The sequence below is a fragment of the Callorhinus ursinus genome, unplaced genomic scaffold (assembly GCF_003265705.2).
Source record: "Callorhinus ursinus isolate GAN/ISIS: 27379988/994484 unplaced genomic scaffold, GSC_fseal_2.0 scaffold2, whole genome shotgun sequence".
Classification (NCBI taxonomy): domain Eukaryota; kingdom Metazoa; phylum Chordata; class Mammalia; order Carnivora; family Otariidae; genus Callorhinus; species Callorhinus ursinus.
In genome coordinates, this window is record NW_027397064.1 from 17,548,227 (window position 1) to 17,572,086 (window position 23,860).

General features: G+C 39.8%; 1 protein-coding gene and 1 pseudogene across 3 annotated transcripts in view; both read right to left on the reverse strand.

Moving 5' to 3' along the window:
- Nucleotides 1-5,642: 5,642 nt before the first annotated feature.
- The window catches only part of CNOT9 (CCR4-NOT transcription complex subunit 9), a 30,191-nt gene continuing 11,973 nt past the window's right edge, over nt 5,643-23,860 (reverse strand). For 2 of the 3 annotated variants that reach the window (XM_025891562.2, XM_073878634.1), the window contains 6 exons: nt 23,385-23,500; nt 21,063-21,172; nt 15,535-15,644; nt 9,929-10,027; nt 9,646-9,737; nt 5,643-7,957 (listed from right to left, as the gene is read on the reverse strand). In XM_025891562.2, coding sequence (XP_025747347.1) covers nt 7,789-7,957; nt 9,646-9,737; nt 9,929-10,027; nt 15,535-15,644; nt 21,063-21,172; nt 23,385-23,500 — 696 coding nt within the window. In that variant the 3' untranslated portion in view covers nt 5,643-7,788. Of the gene's footprint in view, nt 8,964-9,645; nt 9,738-9,928; nt 10,028-15,534; nt 15,645-21,062; nt 21,173-23,384; nt 23,501-23,860 lie in introns of all 3 variants that reach the window. The other variant, XM_025891566.2, reaches the window with a different exon arrangement.
- On the reverse strand, nt 19,933-20,054 carry LOC112807961 (U2 spliceosomal RNA; annotated as a pseudogene).

Genomic DNA, 23,860 nt, shown 5'->3' on the forward strand with positions numbered 1-23,860 from the left:
TCTTTACATGTATGCGTTCTAGGAACGTTTCTTCCTCCAATATGCAAGGACACGTGTGTGTGTTTATAAAGATGTGTGTAGAGATGATGCGGACTCACGGTATTTTAAGAATCAAGGGCAAAGAGTGGAGCACAAGATTGGAAAGACACCCGGGGGAGAGAAAGGTGATGAGCTTCTCGCAAGGTGAATGAACAGGTGGCTGTAATAGAAACCGAGACTGAGGAAAAGGGGACCAAGTTAGGAGAGGAATATAGGGGATCGTAAAAGGCTTCATTATGGCCCCATACTACACACTGAGACCAAGACCCAGGGAAGTCTTGGCAATGTCCTGGGCTCACATGTTAGCAGCAGAGACGAATAGTCCCTGGCGCTCTCCCAAACACTGTGAGCTGGGACCTACTTTTGCTCTGCCTTGGAAAGATTTTGGGGTATAGAGCTTTCTGGCCCAGTCAGTGGGTGGGAGTCAGGCAGCTGAGGGCACAGGGCACAGCCCTGGACTTGGACTTCCGTGGATCCTCTCCAATGAGGTGTGTTTTAATCTAGGCATAGGGGGAACTAACTATATGAAATGATGCGATTTTAAGTGTGCTGAGGTCTGGCTACCTCTCATGGCTCCCCCAAACACACTTTGAATGCCTAATATTCTACCATTAGTGATTATTTATAGCTAAACCTTTAGTCCCATTAAAATAAAATCCTCCTAAGTGATTACCATAAATGTCAGGATTGTGGTTACTTTGGGGAGGAGGGAGAGTTGTGATAGGATCGGGCACGTAGCTGGCTTCTGAAATAGCTGGCCAAGTTCTAATTTCTAGTCCTGGGTGCTAACGAGGGTCTTCCCTTTATAACTTATTCAACTATACATTTTCCTTTCTTTTTTTTTAAAATAATTTTATTTTATTTTTAAAGATGTTATTTATTTATTTGACAGAGAGAGACACAGAGAGAGAGGAAACACAAGCAGGGGGAGTGGCAGAGGGAGAAGCAAGCTTCCCGCTGAGCAGGGAGCCCGATGCGGGACTCATTTCCAGGACCCTGGGATCATGACCTGAGTCGAAGGCAGACGCTTAACGACTGAGCCACCCAGGTGCCCCCTTTTAAGTAATTTTAAAAAAGATTTTATTTATTCATTTATTTAGAGAGAGAGCACACAGGAGCAGGGGGAGGGGCAGAAGGAGAGAGAGAGAGAGAGAGAAACTCAAGCAGACCCCATGCTCAGCGTGGAGCCTGATGCAGGGCTCGATCTCGAGACCCTGAGATCATGACCCAGGCTGAAATCAAGAGTCGACAGCCCAACCAACTGAGCCATCCAAATGCTCCAGTACTTTAGGTAATCTCTACACCGAACGTGGGACTCGAACCTGCAACCCCGCGATCAAGAATTGCATGCTCCACCAACTGAGCCAGCCAGGGACCCCTAACTATACATTTTATGTATTTTTCTCTATCTGTGTTATATTTTACAACAAGAGGGTTTCTGATTTTTGCAACTGGTAATTTCTGAAGCTTTATTGGTTTTCCACAATTCATTGGTTGAGTTTCCATATTCCCCTGAGAGCAGAGTTTTTTGTTTGTTTGTTTAAATTTACTTATTTAAGTAATTGCTATACTCAATGTGGAGCTTGAACCTGCAACCCTGAGATCAAGAGTCCCATGCTCTTTTGACTGAGACAGCCAGACGTCCCTGAGAGCAGGTTTGGATAAAGAAAGAGGAATATGGGGGCGCCTGGGTGGCTCAGTCATTGGGCGTCTGCCTTCGGCTCGGGTCGTGATCCCGGGGTCCTGGGATCGAGCCCCGCGTCGGGCCTCTCTGCTCCGCAGGAGGCCTGCTTCTCCCTCTCCCATCTCCCCCTGCTTGTGTTCCCTCTCTCACTGTGTCTCTGTCAAATAGGTAAATAAAATCTTAAAAAAAAAAAAAAGAAAGAAAGAGGAATATGCAGGGAGGGGAGGCTGAAGAGGGAGGCCATTCATGGGGAATAGAAAGATTAAGGGGGCATCAAAATTTAAATGGTGCTGACTTCACATTTTATTTAATAGAGCCCCTGTTTTCCTCTCCCATTTCTACTCCCCTAACATCAACATGTCCTTAGTTTTCCATGCTTCCCCCTTACATTCCTCCCTCCTTCTACACTCCAGGATTATGTACGCTTTGCCTCTGCTGCCTCACCTAATTGCTGCCAAACTTCCTTCCCTTCTGGGGGGTTCAGTGGGGGTATTATTCCTCCTGGATTTTCTGGGAGAGTTCAGATCTTAAATATTCTTTTTCAGTGTTTTCATAAACATACCAATCCTCCCCAGATCATGCGTTCTGATTTTTGCGGGCAGGCATTAGGGAGACCTTCACAAGGTCAGAATGGCTCCAAAGAGTGGCTTAGAAGACATCCCTGCTGCAGGGCGATCTTTAGATCCAGGGAGGGAGCAGACAGATGGGGGGTGGGGGGGTGGTACAGGAACTGTCCATGTGGTTTTGGTTGTTCCTATTTCCATAATGATCCTGGCCCTCCCCCACTGATGTCTATTATTAACAGATCCAGAAACTTGATCAGGGCAGCAGCAGCAGAGGGATTTTCAGGGAACCATGCCCAGGAAAGGCCCAGAAGCCCTACATTGAAATGAAGGGGCAGCTGGCAAGGAGGGAGACCTAAACACTGTCCTTGTCCACTGCCACGCAAACCTAGACCTTCCTCCTTATACACAGTGGAGGTGCCCTAAATATCTTGCTTCTCGGGACTAGAGTCAGAGACCAGCTTCCAGTCCATCCAGCTAAACTACTCAAACTTCTGAAATACAGCCCATCTTCTTCGTGGTCAAAAATGCAGCTCAAAATATTAAATTCCACTTAAAAAATCATCAATATGAGATCACTTGTGGAATTAAAAGACAGGATACCTAACTTCAGAAGACCAGAGAATATATAGCCATTCCTCAATTCTTAACATTAGAAACAGAAAACTAAGGGGAAGGGGAAAAGGAGGTATAACATCAAAGAACAAGATGATGGAATTAGAATAAAAAATACAAATGGTGTAATATTCCATACTGAGACAAAACCTTCAGAAAAGGTCATAAAACAAAATACAAGTATGTGCTATTTGTAAGAAGCATGTCTACAGAAAGGCGTTAAAAAAATAAACTGCTGCATAAATCTTAACAAAAAGGTGGAAAGTTAAAGGAACATATCTGGGAACAGAGACTCCACTTTTGTCCTTATTCAAAATTGCCTTGGCTGTTTTGGCACTTTGCATTTCCATATAGATTTTGGAATCCTCCGCTTGCCAATTTCATAGAAATAAACCTGCTGGGATTTTACTTAGAATTGAGTCTAACCTGCAGATCAATTTGAGAACATTGGCATCCTTACAATATTACTTTCTAATCCACGGAGAAGATATATCTTTCCATTCATTTCTTTCAAGAATGTTTTGTTGTTGTCAATGTAAAGGTTCTGCATATCTTTCAATATATCTATTTTGAGCTATTTGATTTCTTATGCTACATTTTTTAAAAGTTTATTTTCAATTTAAGTCATTTCTACATCAACCATGGGGCTCAAACTCACGACCCCGAGATCAAAGTCACACATTCTTCCGAAAGAGCTAGCCAGGTACCCCGTTGTATTTTTGAAATTCCTTTTTTTTTTTTGTATTTAGAAACACGTAATTGATTTTTTTGCATATTGACTTTGTATTCTGGTACCTTGCTAAATCCATTTCATTCTGAGTCTGCATATTCTTTTGGATTATCAATGTACACAGTCATGTTGTCAGCAAAAATTGTTTTCCTTTATAATCCTTTTATTTTCTTGGTTTATCACACAGGCTTGGACCAGTATAATAATACATGGAGGTGTGGCAGTGGACATCTTTGGCTCAATCCTCATTTAATGGAGGAGGATTTCAGTTTTTCATTGAGAGGTTTACTATAGCGTTTTGTTGATACCTTTTGTTAGATTAAGGATGTGCCCTCCTATTTCTGGTTTTCGAAGTTTTTTTTTTAATCATGAATAGGTATTGAATTTTGTAGTGTTCTTTTGTGTATCTACCTAGATTTGATCACTTTTCATGTGTTGAATCAATCTTGGTTTTTTACAGTAAACCCAGATTAGGTATGGTGCATAGTCATTTTTTTTTTTTTTTTTGCTAGATCTGATTTGCCTATTTTTTCCAGGAATTTTACATCTGCTTTCAAAGGAGAGTTCAGCCCCTGGTTTTCCTCTGTGATATCCTTAATGGGTTTTGGTGGCTTCAAAAGTGAATAGGGACCCGTTCCCTCATTCCAGAGTCTCCGGGACTTCATGGAAGATTAGTAAAATATGAGTGATGTCCCTTTTTCTAACATTTTTTCGGTCTGATCTAAGGTCTACTAAGGTTTTATCAATTTTATTGATGCTTTCAAGGGAATGACTTCCTACTTCACTGATTTTCTTTCTTGGACATTTGTTTTCTATTTCATTGACTTTCGCTTTTTTTTTTTTTGTATTTTCCTCTATTTTTTTGACTCTGCTATCCTGTTTCTGGACATAAAAACTTAGATCACTGACTTCAGCCTTTCTTTTGTAACATGTGAATTAAAGCTATATTATTACTTTACCTGTATACCAAAGGTTTTGATATGGTATTATCTTCATTATCAATTTTTTTAGCTTTGTGATTTCTTCTGTGACCCATGGGTTATTCAGAACTGTATTGCCTGTTTATTTTTAGCTAGGGATTTCCAGTTCTCTTTTTCCTAACTTAATCCCCATGTTCACAGAACCATTATTTTACTTTTTAAAAATTTTTTGAGGACTGATGGTCCACTATGACCAATTTCTGTAAATGCTTCTGGCGTAATTAAAGAGGTTATGCACGCTGATTTAGAATACATTACTCTTTTTGTCAATTAAGTTAGGTTTGTTACTTGTGTTGTTCAACTTATGTCATATTGGCTTTTGAAATAAATGTATTAAAATATTTTTTTAAAAATTAAATTCCACAGCATTCAGGAATTTCATTTCATTCTATGCTTTCCTATTCTAAATGTTTTCTTTGGGCTTTTGACAGCAATACCTGTGTATATCGCCCCCCACCCCCACCCCCAGCCTTTGAGCAACAGGAGTAGTGAGCAAAGGAATGCTATATATAGACAGTAAGGAAGGCATGGTCTTAAGTCTACCAGTGCCTCTCCTTGCCCCGTTCCACCACTCAGTCATAGGCCCTCTGATGCCTTGGAAAAAAGCTGGAAGCAGAGATTGGCTCTGTCCCGCTGAGTGCCAGAAACAGGCACAGAAACTCTGGGGATGTGTGCTAAGTCTTGAACCTTGGGAGGAAATGAATATTAAAGTCTGTGATTAAATGTTTCCAGCACTACCCCTTCACTTCAAGTCTCTCCCACACCATACTAAATTCTGGCCATGACAGCCAGGAGTGAGGTTCTGTTTCAGCAAAAGACATTTTATCAGATAAAGGGTACCACCCCAGCCTCCCTAACAGCTCTTATCCAGCAGCAGGACTCTTCCCAAAGGACCTAGCCATAGGGGAACCGTCAATGCCCTCTTGGCAGAACAGTGTGTTTGTGTCCAACAGATGGTAGAGGCAGGAGTGACAAGGATCATGTGACCAGAGTGCCTTGAGATCTCCATATTGACAAAATCAAATCTCCAGTTTAAAGGAAAAATTGTTTTTATAAAAACAGAAACAGGTTTTATTTCAATCCTGTTAGGGAGTGAGAGGGATGGAAAACAAAAAAATGAAGGGAGGGGTCTCTTTATACACACATGACATCAGGATCAACTACAAGGAATAATACCCATTTTCATCCCTCCCCCAACTCCTAGGTGGGGTCCAAGGACAGCTGAGAATAGATGGAACAGGAATTAAGACACTATTGGCACAGTGACGTGGCCAGCGCACCAAAAGATGGAGAAGAGAATTCCCCAGGGAGCAAGGCCCTGGGTCTCAGCTGCTTCCCCAGCGGAGGGGGAATGAGAAAACTTCGGCTCAGCAGGAAGGCAGTGGGCAGAAATCAGAGACCCCTCAGCTGGACTCTCCAGATCACAAAACTACGGGCTGAGGGAAGTCCAGACGCCTATCCAGTCCATGCTGTTCTCTGCTTTCTCCAAGACCTCTTCTCTTCAGGCTTGAGACTGAGAGCTCACCTGGTTCTCCTCTTCATCTTGAGGATGAAGGCAGGGGAGTAAGTGCTTTATTCTACCCTTCCTACATCTAGGCTACTTCATTACTATTTTCTCGGCTCTAGAGATAGAAGCCAACAATGCCGGCCCCCTTTGTGAAAGTCGGCTTGAAAGAGCCCTTGGTTGGCAAATTTGCCTCTGCGAAGGTTTCTCTGAGCTTGCTCCTTACAGACAGAGCCTCCCCAGACTTGCTCGGAGATACCTTCATTTATGTGAGATGTGGACAGGAAACTCTGTCTCTCTCTAGCATTGGATTAATAATCCCATCTTTGGAGATGGGGATGAGAGAGAGAGCGAGCAGGTGTTGGCAGGGGGAAGGATTGGGGGAAAGCAAGGCAGTTTACACTGTGTTACAGATTCGAGTCTCTGGATAGTGCCAAAGAAGGCAGGGGATTCACTGACTCAATATGAACAAGTGGAAGTATTTTAGTGGCTACCCTGTAATTCCCATAGACCAATAGGGAATGTGTCAAAAAAAAAAAAAAAAAAAAGAGACAGCAAAGAAGCAGAGTCAAACCCTCTATCTTAAATCTGAATAAAACAAACTCATTCAGCTAATACCACTTCCAGTACAATCGTGAACACAGATGGCGCTGCGGAAATTCATACTAAAGAATGGGATCAAGTAGCCTGTCATCTTGATCCCAGGCACCTTTAAAAGTCATCCAGAAAATGTGAGGACTGGAATTGAAGGTGAAGTCCATGCCGCCTTACCTCCCCCAATACAATACCCTTCCAGGACAGCCTGATGAATTAATAAGACGTCTGTTGAAGTTTAATAAGAGGGACGTGAAAAAGGGAAAAGCATTGAGATTTGGCAGAGCTAGCAGCTAGAGCCAGAAACAAGGTGAGGGTCCTTGTGGCATCCAGAACTGGGGGCAGAAGGACGGAAAGGGAAGGGAGAGAGGCAGCAGGGTCCTGTCATCCTTTGGCTTTACCCTTCCCCTGCCTCCCATTCCTCCCCACAGTTCATGCAGCTACTGGCCTGCTAGAGGGGATGCAATGCCCAGACCAACTTTTTATTAAGCTTATGCAGCTAACAGACTTGTAAACAGTGCCAATTGACAAAGTTTTGCTGAGTATTACAGCTGGTGTCCACTAAACACACCTCTCTCTGACATCAAAAACAAAAGACCCAAGTAAACAAATACTGAGAGAGAGGACGAAGAGACACGTCTTGAGTCTTCCAGGAAGGCAAAATAAAAGACCGCCACCCGGCTTGGTCCCAGGTGTTGCGCATGCCTCGCGTGCTACCACGGTCACGGCCACGGCCACAGCCACAGCCACGGCCCCGCCCTGCCCGCAGGTGGTCCGGGTTGGGGAGAAGGGCCATCGCAGGCACGCTGCAAACACAGCATTTGCTGGTGTGGACACCCTCCTGGAGCTGTGGTGGCAGGCTGCTGTGTCAGGAGCCCATCTCCTGGGAGGAGCGGAGGGAGCCCAGGTCCCAGAGGCAGCCCGTTCACCCCAGCGGGGCGACCTTGCCCCTGTTCTCCAGTGCACTTCAGCATTGAGGTTGTCTATTCCTGGTCGGCGGTAAAACCTGAGCTGTTTTCCTCGAGGATTTCCCCTCCCTCCCCCAACTCGGGGGAGTGGTAGAAAGGGGCAGGGGAGGATCACTGAGGGGGCAGGGGGATCCCCCGGGGATCGGTGACCTGGCCCTCTTGCAGGTTCTTCACCAGTTGTGCAAGCCAGCGTTTCGTGGTGGTGTCATCTTTTAGCACCTGGGCGAAGGTCGTGTCCTTCAGCTGGTCAGGGAGGCACTGCCTGAGCGCTTCACGTGCCCTACGTCAGAGACAAACAAGCCAACCGGGGAGACCAGCAAATAAACCCACATTTGGGAGACAGGGAAAAGGCCCTTTCTTAGACATAAATATACAGAATCCCGGGAATATGAGGTTCAGTCAAGTTATCTTAAGAATCCATAACAATTCTTTAAAACTTGTCTTAGGCATGGGCTCAGAGATCTCCATGATCTGTCATCTGTGAACATTTTCAGGACGATGTCTCAATGTGGAATTCCAAGACACCGCAAAATGGAATGAAATGGTGCAATAGTTGAATTCAAACTGCTTTCTGATTTATTACAGTCAATACTGTCAATATGCTCATGGTAAAAATAGATGGGTTATAGTAAACGGAACATTTCCAAAATCAGTACATGAACAGGGAAAGACAACCTGACTCACAGTATGATAAATTAGTGAACTTTAATTCTAAATTAATATAAATTTGAATCTTTCCAAAAACTACCTCAGTTTTTTTATTTCCTTTTTTTTTTTTTAAAGTAAGCTCTATGCCCGACGTGAGGCTCAAACACATGACTCTGAAATCAAGTCACATGCTCTACTGACTGAGTCCACCAGACGCTCCTGCTTCAGTTTTATAGTTAAAATTCTTAGTAAGAGATGAGAAGTAAAAACAAAACTATGGTAGCAACATTATCAAGTGAACTTTCAAATGTTCATTTGAAAGTTGGCTTTGGCTTTACCCTTCTCCTGCCTCCCATTCCTCCCCACAGTTCTTTAAAAGAATAAGTTCTTTCTTTAAAAGATGACCAGTGGAAAGTCAAATCTGAAAACCTCAAAACGGTAAATGTTAATGGTTTATAAAGCTGTTTTAAATAAAGTTACAGCTTTTGTACTCAGACTAGTTTAAAGAAATATATTTTCAAACTGATGAAAACAGGAACCACTGAAGAACAGGACAAAATGGTTGAAGAAATAGCTAGGGCTTGAATAACCTCAGTGGCAGAAGGCTGCGTTCACATTAAATCGAGTTATCCCCATTCCTAGGAACATAGAAATCGCCCCATTATGTGGTTTAGCAGAACCCGAGCAAGTGGCTTTCAGCATGAATTATGGATTTACAAAGCAAAAGGTCAAACATTTCTAAAATGCATTATATCTACAATATATGATTTCTAACAGAAAGATTATGAACATAGGGAGATAAGATAATTAGCTCAAGGACTTTAGAGGAATCAGAGAACTGAAAATATAATTCAAGCACCCTCTGGGATCCATTCCTTTAAGAGATCTTTGAAAATATACTTCTCTTTCTCACCACCTGGGGTAGCAACAGAAAGCTCAAACCACAGGAGTAATGTATCATAAGGTTCCCTGGGAACTGTCTGGACTCCCTGGAATTCCAGAGGAGGGTACAGAGTTACAGAGATAAAACTCTGATGGATTTTTTTTAAGTAAGCTCTATGCCCGATGTGGGGCTTGAACTCATGATTCTGAGATCAAGAGTCACATGCTCTACTGACTGAGACAGCCAGGCGCCCCCAAAACTCTGATGGATTTTAAAACTTAGCACTTCAGATTTTAAAAGGATTTAATCAAGTTCTGTCAGACTCATTATCGTTATATCCCTTCTCTACCCTAAAGATACAGGAGTTATGCCATGAAATGGGGCAACTATTCACCAGAGTATTTCCCCAAAGTCCTATAAATCCTGTAAATGTTTACCTGGGATTATCTGAGAGTCGAAGGTAACACCTCACTACGTGCTTCAGCAGACGGGCGGAAGGCTCTTTGGATAGCTGCAGGACCATCTTACCCTGTTTTCCCCCAAAATGGGTTGGGGTAGGAAAAAAAACACACAAACACAAAATAATCCCAGTTGACATCAGAGATCAGATATTTTAAGAATCATTATACAAGGTTCCAGGAAGCTGTTCAGTGTCAGCTGCAAAGGGACTAAGCTGTGTGATCATAAGTAACTATAATGGGAGTAGACAAAAGAACTCACCAAGATCATGGCAACGTGGGAGAAACGCTCGTATGTCTGACATATATATGCCAAACCTGTGTCATCTAAGAGGATCTTCTGGAGGATGAATGTGGCAACCTGGAGTAAAAACAAAAATGGAGTCCAAAATGTTGCTCAGACTTGTCTTCCAATGATCAATTCATCTTCCAGGAAGAATTGTGAATCAGAAAATGAAGCAGAGACCCTGACAATATGCACAACTTAGTCAACAAGATATGCACTTACAGCTTAATCAAAATAATAATAATAATAAGCATTACCACAGTGAATACTTAATATGTGCCAAAATATTTCCTAAAGGCATAACATGCTTTTTCTTCTTTTCTTTTTTTTTTTTTCAAGATTTTATTTCTTTGACAGCGAGAAACAGTGAGAGAGGGAACATAAGCAGGGGGAGCAGGAGAGGGAGAAGCAGGCTACCTGCAGAGCAGGGTGCCCGATGTGGGGCTCGATCCCAGGACCCTGGGATCATGACCTGAGCCGAAGGCAGACGCTTAACTGACTAAGCTACCCAGCTGCCCCACTTTATATTCACAATAAACCTATGAGGTAGGTACCACTGTTACTCTCTTTTTACATAAAAGGGTAGGTTCTGGGTAATTACCAGATTCTTAAAAATGTAGGTACTTTTTCAGTTATCGAACCCCGACTATGTGCCAGGCATAAGTGCTAATCAATAACTTGTCAGGTTAAGGTCCCAAGTGACAAAGCCTCTAAGTCGTGGAGTTGAGATCCAAACCTACTCTGAATACAGAGCTTTTTTTCTTTTCCATGGGCCATGAGTTTAGAAATTTAGCTGTGCCTCATCTCTTCCCAATGAGGTAAGTAAAGCTTTTCCTATTCGTGTTGTGTATGTGTGTACAATTTATTCACACCTACTTTTTTTTAAAGTGGGCTCCATGCCCAGTATGGAGCCCAATGCAGGGCCCGAACTCATGACTCTGAGATCAAGACCTGAACTGAGATCAAGAGACAGTTGCTTAACTGACTGAGCCACCCAGGTGCCCCAAGCTTTTCCCACTCTTAAAAGATCTTTAATAATTAAGATTTTGAAGCCTCCCTTCTAACACTATTTCAGCAATAGTAAAGAATACCTCAATTTAAACTCATTAACTCTTGCACAGAAGGGACTAAAAAATACTAGTTTAATTCAAGTCAAACAATTATTTTAATGATTCCCTTCCTTGGCTGCTCATTAGAACCAACTGTGGCAATTATTTATTTTATTTTACTATTTTACTTGGGTATAAAATTGTGGTTGGGCTAAATAATGGCCCCCAAAGATATCCAGGCCCCAGTAACCAAACTATGTGAATGCTACCTCCTATGGCAAAAGGGACTCTGCAAATGTGGTTAAGGATCTTGGGGACAAGGGTGCCGGGCTGGCTCAGTTGGAAGAGCACATGACTCTTGATCCCAGGGTTGTGAGTTCAAGTCCCATGTTCGGCGTAGAGATTACTTCAAATTAAAAAAAAAAAAAAGATCTTGGGGAGATGAATCATTCTGGATTATCCAGGAGGGCCTTAAATGTAATTACAAGTGTCCTGATAAGAGAGAGGTGGAGGGAGATTTGACCACATAGGAAAAGGCGATATGACAGAACACAGAGATTTGAACATGTTACACTGCTGGCTTTGAAGATGGAAGAGGGGATCATGAGCCAAAGAATGTAATTCTTGAAGCTGGAAAAAGCTAAAAAGGGATGCTCCTAGAGGCTCCAGAAGGAATGTTGCCCTACCAACACTCTGACTTTAGCTTGGTGAAACTGATTTACAATTTCTAAGTTGCAGAACTCTAAGAAAATATATTTGTGTTGTTTTAAGCCACCAAGATTGTGGTATTTGTTATGGGAGCAAGAGGAAATATACACAGTAAAATGTGTATAGTGCATATACATTTTTACCTATGTACACATTTATGAACCACAACCAGATTAAAATATAAAAGATTTCCAGCACTCCAGGAGATTCCGTTGTGCCTTTTCTCAGTCAATACCCTTCCCTGAGCGGGGTGCCTAGAGCGCTCAGTAGGTTAAGTGTCCAACTTTCGCTCAGGTCATGATCTCAGGGTTCTGGGATCGAGCCCCACATCAGGTTCTGTGCTGAGTGGGGAGTCTGTTTCTCTCTCCCTCTGTCCCTCCCCCTGCTTGTGCATGCTGTCTCTCAAATAAATAAATCTTAAAAAAAAAAAAAAACCCTTCCCTGAGAAGTAAATATTATTCAGACTTACCCCCACTAATTGGTTTTGCCTATTCTTGACTTTCACATAAATGGAATCATACAGTATGAATTCATGTATGTGCTGGCTTCTTTTGCTCAATATAATCCCTATGAGCATCATCTATGTTGCCTATATATCAGTATTCTTCCTAATTACTGTGGAATTTATTTTGTGGCTATACTATAATTTATCTTTTATGAATAAGGCTACTATAAACATTCTTATACATACTGTGATGGACACAAGAACTCATTTCTCTTGGATATATCCAAGAGTGGGACTGCTGGGTCACAGCGCAGGATTATGTTGATAGTGGATACTGCCAAATAGTCTCCAAAATAGTTATACCATATACTCACCTAGGGGGACTTTTTAAAAAACACCAATGTCCAGACTTTACCATCATAGAGAATGATTCAGGAGGTCAGAGATGGGGCCTGGGCATCTCCATTTTTAAAACACTTCACTGGGGCGCCTGGGGGGCTCAGACAGTTGAGTGTCTGACTCTTGATTTCAGCTCAGGTCATGATCTCAGGTTTGTGAGATCAAGCCCCGAGTTGAGCTCTGCACTGGGCATGGAGACTGCTTAAGATTCTTTCCCTTGGCTCCCCCCCCACCCCCCGCCCGCACACCCATCCTCCCCTCAAAAAATAAAAACAAAAACCACTTCACAGGTTGAGACCCTCTGCTTTACTGAGTACCTATTACAGTAAGGTGTTAGACTACATACTGTACATAAAAAGCAAATGTGGTAAGGTTTCTGCTTACATGGAGCAAAGGAAGGTAGCCAGGAGCTAGTCATCACACCAAACAGGATATGCCATATAAGCAAGCTAATGGGAACCTGTATGCATTCAGAATGGATTAACTCAAGTAATGCGCAAAGAATGTAAATAGAGGAGGGATCATTAGAATGGAGTTCCTGAAAAAGGGAGAGATGTAACAAAAGAAAGCGGTCTTTTTCTACCCCGTCCACAAGAAGCCAACTTGAAAACCTATTTATAGGCAACCACTAATGTAAGATGACAGAGTACAGTTGTATCCATTCTGATCTTGTCCCAGAAATCCACTGAAATTAACAAAACTCCCTAAAATTAGGGAAGAAATGAGAGAGGAAAAACATGCACATAGATCCACACGTCACTTACCTTTTATGTGTTTAAGCAGAAAAATGAATACAGAGGTATAAATACCTCCCTAACAAACATCTACCAGACTGGTAAATGGGATGGAAAATATTTGGAGATAAAATATTTGATTTAAAAGCTCCCAACATGAGCTCCTACCACCTCTCTTTCCATCCATTATTTTTAAACAAATAGTGATTTCGGACAGAATTGCTCCCAATTGAAAACTTTTGCAAAGATATACCCGGAGAAGAGGTAACAAGTAATAATTACCTACATTTTCAAAGAAATCAAAGAAAACATGGATTTTAAAAAACATCAAAAAAAAATTCAAAGAGGATAAAAATTTCAAAGAAGAGCTGAAAACACATGAGAAGTGAGAGGGCAACCACGGAAAAAAATCAGTACAGAATTAAACTGTAACATGCACACATATGAACTACTTCTGGAAGGATACAAGAAAGTGGTAATACTGGTTACCTGTAGGGAGAACTGAGAGGCTGAGGTAGACTTATTTTTATTTGTACTACCTGAATTTGCTACTTTATATGTGTATCATATGTTTAAAGTTCATTTATTTTTTTAAGTAATCTCTATACCCAACATGGGACTTGAATTCATGAACCTGAGATCAAGAGCCATGTGCTCCTCTGATTTCCACGTGCCCCTGTATTGCATGTTTTTTTTTTTTTTAAAGATTTTATTTATTTATTCATGAGAGACAGAGGGAGAGAGAGAGAGAGAAGCAGAGGGAGAAGCAGGCTCCCAAGGAGCAGGGAGCCCGATGCAGGACTCGATCCCAGGACCCTGGGATCATGACCTGAGCTGAAGGCAGATGCTTAACCATCTGAACCACCCAGGCGCCCTGCCCCTGTATTGCATGTTAAAAATAAAAAATTTTAGGGGCGCCTGGGTGGCTCAGTTGTTAAGCATCTGCCTTCGGCTCAGGTCATGATCCCAGGGTCCTGGGATCAAGCCCCGCATTGGGCTCCCTGCTCCCTGGGAAGCCTGCTTCTCCCTCTCCCACTCCCCCTGCTTGTGTTCCCTCTCTCACTGTGTCTCTCTCTGTCAAATAAATAAATAAAATCTTAAATAAATAAATAAATTTAAAAATCATTACATCTGCTTATATCCAACTCAGCATTATTCACTGAATTAAAAAATTAATTCAATATGAGTGAGCATACTTTAGAAGCAGAGGTAGGATATTGCTAAAAATAGTCAGCAACATCGAAAGTAGCCTTGAGGAAAATCACCTGACATAAAATAAAAAAGCAGAAAGCTACTAGAAGGGGAAAAAAGATAGGAAAGATATACAATATAGCATAACTGATGTTGTTGGAGAGAGGCCAAAACAAATTAAAAACTATAAAAATTAACAAGAGACACAAAGAGTAGGCTCTTCCAAAAAAACAAACTGATAGAAGATTATCAAATGAACTAAAAAATAATAAAAGAAGCTTACAGACATCCACACAGAAAAGGCAAATTCACCAAGAAAAGGAAAAACTTAGGCTGGCCCAAGATTTCACTGTATATTCAATATCAGACGACAACAGAGTTCTGACAGGGAAAATCAGGTAAGAGTTTTATACCCAGCCATGTTGTCATTCATAGTTAAGGAGCAAAGTAAGTAGAAGCTCAAGTACGTATAGTATACACTTGAGTATGCATTAAAAAATGTCTGGATTAGGGGGTGCCTGGGTTGTTCACTCTGTTAAGTGTCTGCTTTTGGCTCAGGTCATGATCCTAGGGTCCTGGAATCGAACCCTGTATCAGGCTCCCTCCTCAGGGAGAGAGCCTGCTTCTCCCTCTCCCTCTGCCTGCCACTCCCCCTGCTTGTGCTCTCTCTCTCTCTCTCTGACAAATAAATTAATAAAATCTTAAAAAAAAAAAAAGTCCCCTCTTACTGAGCAGGGAGCCTACTTCTTCCTCTCCCCCACTGCTCATGCTCTCTCTCTCTCTCTCTCAAATAAATAAATTAAAACAAAAAAAGTCTCGAATAATATACCTTTGGAGAAGTAGTTTCAGAGAAAAGGGAGAAATTAAGTGTTTAACTTTATATTCCTCTTAAGGGTTGGGGTTTTTAAATGATCCTTTTTTAACAATTTTTATCTGAAAGAAAAAATAAATACATAGAAGTTTCAAGAAGCCTGAAGGGACACAGAAAATGATCCTAGGACCATAAATAGTCCAAGAGCCAACACAATATAGAAACTACAATGAAAAAGCACATACCGTTTTAGAAAGTTCACTTCCAGATTCCATAATGCGCAAACACAAAGGGATAATTTCTGTTGTCAATAAAAAGTTGATTACTTCCTGCTCATCCGTTTTCACTAGGGCCCCTAAAGAAAATATGGACAAACAAAATTATTTCAGAGTCAGGTTTTTAATTAAAATGAACTTTGTAGGGTTCATCCAGCTAGTTGTGGAACTTAAATAACAGAACACAAACTAGGGTCCACGTCAGAGGATCAGATTCATACTGCTATTAAAAAAAAAAAAAAAAAAAAGAGGAAGAGAAAGCACAGGTTGCTTGTACCAGCATTTCAAAGATCAGGTACCAATTCTGGTCCATCACACAGTCAGCAGCAGGTCAGCCCTCTAAATCATTTTTCTATTACTCCTGGTAGACAACCACACAATAATATCACCATCTATTCTCCATTTATTTTAGGTTAGAGAGAAGAATTCTGTATCAGTATAAAGGGATATTCCCAGGTAGCAAAGAAACGGTGTCAGTTTGAATCCCTATTGCACAATGGACATAAACAAACATTGCTTCTTGGTTAACTGTCACTCTCTCCAAAGAGTGCAAACATGGTAGGATGTACCCAAACAAGAAACACACACACACACACCTCAACTCTAATTCTAGTTCCACAACTAGTTTACCTAAATTTGATAGAGTTACCTTCTCTTTATAGGCCTGTTTATAAAATAAGAGTTGGAACAAATGATTTTTAAAATTCATCCCAATTCTATTGAGTTCTAACCTGACACCACTGACCAGGTAACAGACACAGTTCAGTGTTAATCTTCTCCATTCTGTATAGAGGGAAGCAGAACTCCATTAAACAAATCCCCAAGCTGCCCAATGTATCAACTAGCTTTTATATGAAAGGCCTAGGTTAATCAGATCTGTAACAACTAAAATCACTTACTTCAGAAGAGAAAGGAGTATCATGTAACAAGAACTGGCAATCTACAAATGCTACATCTTTAAACACCATAGCAAACAGCATATACCATAATTTACTAATATGGCCTAAAGCAGATGTCCAATTACTATTTCATGTTGACTTTACACGTAGGTCTAAAATCCATTTGGAATTAATTTTTATAAAGTATAGATCGTGTTTCATTGTTTTACATATGGATATCAAATTGTTCCAGCACCATTTATTGAAAAGACTATCTTTTCTCCACTAAATTCTTTGCACCTTTGTCAAAAATGAATTAATCATATTTGTATGGGTCAATTTCTGGACTCCCCAATTCTGCTCCATTGATCTACAAGTCTAGCTTTTCTCCAATACCATGCTGTCTTGACAAATGGTTTTCCAGGTCTTGAAATCAGGTAATGTACATCTTCCACCTTTGTCCTTCTTTTTAAAAACTGGATATTCTAGGGGTGCCAGGGTGGCTCAGTTGGTTGAATGAATGACCGACTCTTGGTTTCAGCTCAGGTCATGATCTCAGGGTCCTGAGATCAAGCCCCATGTTGGGCTCTGCGCTCTGCTTCCGCTCTTCCTTTGCCCCTCCCCAGGCTCACACACACTCTCTAAAATAAATAAATCTTTAAAACAAAAAACCCTGAATATTCTAGTTCATTTGCCTTTCCGTATAAATTTTAGAAACAGCTTGTCAGTTTCTATATAAAAAAAATCCTGCTGGGATTTTGTTGGCATTGTTCTAAATATACATATGTATCAGTTTGGGGGAGAACTGACATCTCAACAATATCGAATCATTGATATACCAATTAATGAACATGATATATCTCCATTTATTTAGGTCTTCTTTGATTTCTTTCATCATTGCTTTGTAGTTTTTTAGCTACAGATCTTGCACATCTTTTTTAAGACTTACATCATGTTTTGGTGCTATTATAAATGTAGGTTTTTAAATTTTCAATTTCTGTTTTAGCTAGCACATAAAATAGGCAATCTAATTTTTTTCTAATTTGTATGCCCTTTATTTTTTCTCTTGCCTTACTGCAACAGGTAGGATTTCCAGGATGATACTGAACAGGAGTGGTGAGAATATTCTTTATTACATATATAATAGATATACATTATTATATGTATTATTATATATAATAATATATATTATTATCTTTGCCTTGTTCTCAATCTTAGGAATACAAAACATAGTTTTTCACATTAACTATGATCTTAACTGTAAGACTTATTTTTTAAAACTTTATCGGGTTGAGAAAGTTCCCTCTATTTCTACTTTGCTGGAGTTTTTAATCATAAATGGATGCTGAATACTATCAAAAGCTTTTTTTTTTAAGCTAAAGAAATGGGCATATGTTGTTTCTTCTTTAGTCCATTGATACATATTGACTGATGATTTTTTTTTTAAGATTTTATTTTTAAGTAATCTCTACACCCAATGTGGGGCTTGAACTCAAACCCTGAGAACAAGAGTCGCATACTTTACCAAATGAGTCAATCAGGCACCCCTGTATTTTTTTTTTTTAAGATTTTATTTATTTGACAGAGAGAGAGAGACAGCGAGAGAGGGAACACAAGCAGGGGGAGTGGGAGAGGGAGAAGCAAACTTCCCACTGAGCAGAGAGCCCGATGTGGGGCTCAAGATCCCAGGACCCTGGGATCATGACCTGAGCCGAAGGCAGAAGCTTAAGGACTGAGCCACCCAGGCGCCCTAGGCACCCCTGTATTGACTGACTTTTGAAAGTTAAACCATCATGCAATTATGGGATAAACCCACTTGGTCATGATGATCCTTTTTATATATTGTTGGACTTGATTTGTTAACATTTTGTTGAGAATTTCTACATCTATGTTCTTGAGGGATACTGGCCTATAGTTTTCTTATAATGTTTTTTTTTCTGGTTTTATTATCAGAGTAATTAATGCTGGCCTCACCAAGAGTTTAGAAGCCTCTATGTTCTGGAAAAGTTTTGTAGAATTGGTATTATTTCTTCTTTAAATTTTTGGTAGACTTCATCAGTGAAATCACTCGGGCCCAGAGTTTTCTATAATGGAAGGTTTTCAACTACAAAAACAATTTAATAGATGTAAGACTATTCCAATTATCTATTTTCTCGAGTAGAGTCCGGCAGAATGAAACTTTCATAAAATTTGCCCATTCACCCAAGTCATCAAATTTATGGGCACAGTTATTAACAGTAGTCATTATTCTTCTAATGTCTGTACAGTCTGTATAACATACACCCTTTCATTCCTGGAACTTGTAATTTGTGTTTTCTCTTTTTTTCCCAGTCTATCTGGTTAGAGGTTTATTAATTCCATTGAATTTTTTTCAGTAAAAAATTGGGGATGGGTGAATGGGTAAGGGTGGTCAAAAAGTACAAACCTTCTGTTATAAATAAGTCCTGCAGATGTAATGTACAACATTGTATTGCATATTTGAAAGTTGTTAAGATGATAAATCTTAAAGGTTCTCATCACAAGAAAAAAAATTTTTATAACTGTGTGGTGATGGATTTTTAAGATTTTATTTTTAAGTAATCTCTACACCCAATGTGGGACTTGAACTCACATCCCCAAGATCAGGAGTCCCATGCTCCACCAACTGAGCCAGTGCATGTGTGGTGATGGATGTTAACTTAATGTAGTCATCATTCTCCAATATATACATATATCAAATCATTATGCTGTACATTTAAAACTAATACAATGTTATATGTCAATTATATCTCAAAAGAAGGTCAGCTTTTGGTTTCATTGATTTTACCTACTGTTTTTCTGTTCTCATTTTCAATGATGTCTATCCTTTATTATTTCCTTCCTTCTGTTTAATTTGATTTGCTCCTTTTCCTAGTTTTCTTAAAGTGGAAAGCTTTGAAATTGATGACTTCTCTTCCTTTCTAGTATTACCATTTTATGCTATAATTTTCCCTCCAAGCCCTGCTTTAGCTACATCCTGTAAGTTCTACTATGTTTTTATTTTATTCATTTTCAAGTATTTTCTAATTTCTTATGTATCATTTCATTTATATTCAAACCTGTCTGATAACTTTTGAACTGTAAGCAAAAAGTCTAGGCCCAAATATTTACCTTCTGCTTGTACTCTCAACTGACTTGGAGAAATTAACTTTTGGAAAATATATGCAAGGGTAGACAATGGCTTAACACTGTCCCAATATCTTTTTTATCCCCCTACAGTTAACTTTATCCTAACATCTCCTAATGATCATCTAACTGTCATGGTCAAAAAACCAGCAGAAGTAGGATGATTTAAATCAGAATTAAGGATAGAAGTGCTTTCTTTTGGCTGGTACCTTGTTCATGTTTTAAGTCCTATATAAGAAATTTTCATAGCTTAAAAACAGCAATATACTGGGGGAAAATGTTTCTATATAGAGTATATTTGGATGGGATGTAAAAAACAGTAACATTAATTTGGAGTATAGGAGATAGGAGCTACTCCTTAAATGTACAATAAAATGTCTCTGAGAAATATGTGTCAGAAGTACTAAACTTTTAAACTGATAGGAACAGATACTACACTTGATCTTAGCCAAAATGCTGAGAAGCGATAGAAGTACTAAACTTTTAAAGTATACTTCCTGACCCATAGTTTATAATCATAGGGATATGAACACAGGTTGAACATACAAACAATAACCGAAGAAAACAAAGTTTGTACAATCAATGTTCTCATGGTTTGGTCAGTATGTGAAAACTATGAGATAAAGACATTGAGGGGAATTTGGAAAGAAACCTTCTTGAATATATTTATTTTTCACAAATCCAAAGACAAGTCTTTATTATCTGGGAGTCTGAGATCTGAAACAGCTAATATATTATTTTCTTGAGTAAAATGTACTTTAGACACATCTCCCATAATAAATATATGTAGGAACATTAATTTTGGCATAGAAAAATTCAACTAGGTGCAATAGAGGACAAACATCTGTAGTTATGGGAGGACAACTTAGAAGTTAGAAAGAGAAACAAAACAAAAAAAAAACAATGCAAATTCTTTTTTTTTTTTTGAGAGTGTGTGGGCTCAAGTGGGGGGGAGGGGCCGAGGGAGAGAGAGAAACCCAAGCAGGCACCCCACTCAGCACGGAGTCCAACATGGGACTCAACCTCACAACCCCGGGATGACGACCTGAGGTGAAATCAAGAGTTAGACACTTAACAGACTGAGCCACCCAGGCATCCCAAAAAAAACAACTCAAATTCTCATCTCTGTAATACTACTCTTTGTTGACTTCAGCTTGTTCTTTATTCTCCCTATGATTCCGGTAATTGTTTCTACACATATGCTGAATTTAATCCCAAATGTTGGGTCTCATACCTTTATCAACAACACTCAGAGTGGCACTTGATAAGAACCACTGTATTACTTATTTACTTATTACTTAATAAATATGTTGTTTATTACTATTTATTCATTATTATGTCCTCATTTATTAGTGAAAATAGACTCAACCTCAAAGACAAAAACAAACAATTGGTGAACAAAAGCTATAAAAGACAAAACACCTAAGATCACTATTATGAAGATTTCAGACCTGCAAAATCACCCCAATAACTTACCAATAACTCCAAGACTGGTTAGCCGAAGATACTCAAAGGGCCGCGTTTTGCTGACAGTGTGCAAAAAGGGGTACAAAAAAAGTGGGATGTGTGCTGCAAGAAATGCTGACCTGGAAGAAAAAAATAACCCCAATCAGGGCCCAGAGTTCATTTCTAAGGACTGTGAACATTCAATTTCCAGGTAGTTCATTCTGTAAGGCCTGTAACATTCCTAATCAAGGAATCTCCAGAAAAGAGTTACTAGTCATTAGTCTAGACCAGTGGTTCTCAGTTGGGGTGATTTTGCCCTCCAGGGTACATGTGACAATGTCTGGAGATATTTTTGGTTGTCACAACCAAGGGGGTGTTATTGGCATCCAGTGAACAGAGGCCACGGATGCTGTTAAACATCCAACAGTGCACAGGATAGCCCCCTTTCACCCCCTTCCCCCCACCACAAAATCTAGCTCAAAATGGCAACGTCAAGGTTAAAAAAAATCTAGTGTAGGTCTATGCTTAAGAAAATACACGATTTTCCCTATAATCAGCACCAAGTACCTCAAAAACTGATAAAATATCCAACTGTGGATTTTAATAGGTCATAAAATGCCATTAAGTGCCCACAAGATTCTCCTAGGTGCCTTCCCTCACCTAATTTATGACTGAATAATAATATTCACAGGTACAGTCAGACAAAACCTTATAAACCAAGATGAGAAAACAAAGCAGCCATGATCAGATTTATCTGCTATGTTTAAATGCATACCGTTCTTTTTCTGTTAGAGCAGTTCAGATACACTAAGTATTTGGAAACATTTTAAAGATTTTATTTACTTATTTTAGAGAAAGAGCACACGCAGACGGGGAGGAGCAGAAGGGGAGGGAGAGGGAGGGTAAAGAATCTCAAGCAGATTCCATGCTGAGTGTGGGGCCCAACTTGGGGCTCGATCTCACGACCCCGAGATCATGACCTGAGCTGAAACCAAGAGTTGGAGGCCTAACCGACTCAGCCACACAGGTGCCCCTCTAAAAACATTGTAATCTGAAGCTAATATGTCAGGCAACTAATACAGAACCAATCTATTACTTTGTATTATTTATAGTTAACTAACGTTGTGGAAAAGCACTCTAAATTTTTAAAACTCAAAGTACTCTTGCATTTTTCTTAAGTGCTTAAGAATAATTTTCATAGTAACTTCTCTAAAGTTCTGCAATGTCAGTGCCAACCTAGCACTCAGATTTTGTAATTGATAAAGAGACAAAAGACTTCAGTAAGATGACTGTTAAGTGCCTTAGAACCGTAAAGGTCACAAAACAGATTACTGAACAGGATTTCCCTTTTCTTGTCAAATGAAGCAGGTCAACTGGCATACCAATTCTGATCTATTATAAGGTTGCCTAGGATTTTGTGTTAAGAAAGATTCTGAAGCCAAATCTAGGTTCAGTGGGAAAAAAAAATGCTGGGTTCAAATATTTACTGAATTCCTAGTGAATGCCATGTACTGTGCCTCACATAGTGATGCCTACCATGGATTCAGGAGGGACAAATATCTACATGCCTGACCTTTCTTGAGATGTGAACACCACCCTTTTATTTTTATTTTTTTTAATAGTAAACTCTACCCCCAACGTGGGGCTTGAACTCATGACCCTGAGATCAAGAGTCACATGACCTACTGACTGAGCCGGCCACAGGCCCTGTGAACACTCATTTAAAGTTCATTGCTATGAATGGGTCAAAAGTAAATGAGACAATGGATTATCATTCAGCCTTAAAAAGGAAATTCTGACATATGCTATAATATGCATGTTATGCTAAATGAAATAAGCCAAGCACAAAAAAACAAATACTGAATGATTCCAATTAATTGAGGTATTAGAGTAGTCAAAATCAAAGAGACAGAAAGGAAAATGATGGTTACCAGGGGCTATGGGAATGGGGAGTTATGGTTTAATGGGTATCATTTCAGTTTTATCCAGTGAAGAGTTATGGAGATGTATGGTGGGGATGGTTGCCCATTATAAATATATTTAATACTACTGAACTCTAGGCTTAAAGATGGTTGAAATGGTAAGTTTATGTTATATAGATTTTACCACAATAAAAAAAAAGACAAAAAAAATTTATAAAAGAACATGTTAAACAATACTGTACTGTTACTACATGAAAACTTGGTTAATTAGAGAAAGAAATTCTTCAGGAAAAAAAAAAGCAAATGAAAATCCTGAAGATCCACATCCACACACATGCTTCCTACTCCTACTGCATGCCCTTCCTCTCATCATTCAGAAAAGACCGTATTTGATACAAACCTCCATCACCAGGCTCATCAAAGCGCTTACCTGGTTTCTGGGTGTGACGCCACACATTGCAGCAAAGCCAGAGCATTGCAAACTCTATTAGATTGGTGTGCTGTCAAGGTGGGGGGGTTGATAGATGGATAAATATTTACAATTTCCTAAAAAATGGAAACCAGCATCAGATGAATAAATAACTACTTCAAAATTAATTTCCATGGTATTAAAGCAAAAACCCTACAAACCCCCAACCCGTAATTCCATATATCCTGCAAGAACTGAATCATCAAAGTGCGAGCAAAAATAAACAAATAATGGTCCTATTTTTTCATCACAAATATACCTGAGACTATGAGACATTTCTACGCAGGTCTCTAGGAAGATTCCTCTGGAGTCAAGTGTGGTCACCTACACTTCCTCTTATACCCAGCATCTGCTGAGACCTTCATTTGAGGGGCTATGGCTGTTATTGTTATAATCCCTTCTTTTTGTTAACACCCTGTTTTGAGTTACAGTGGTAA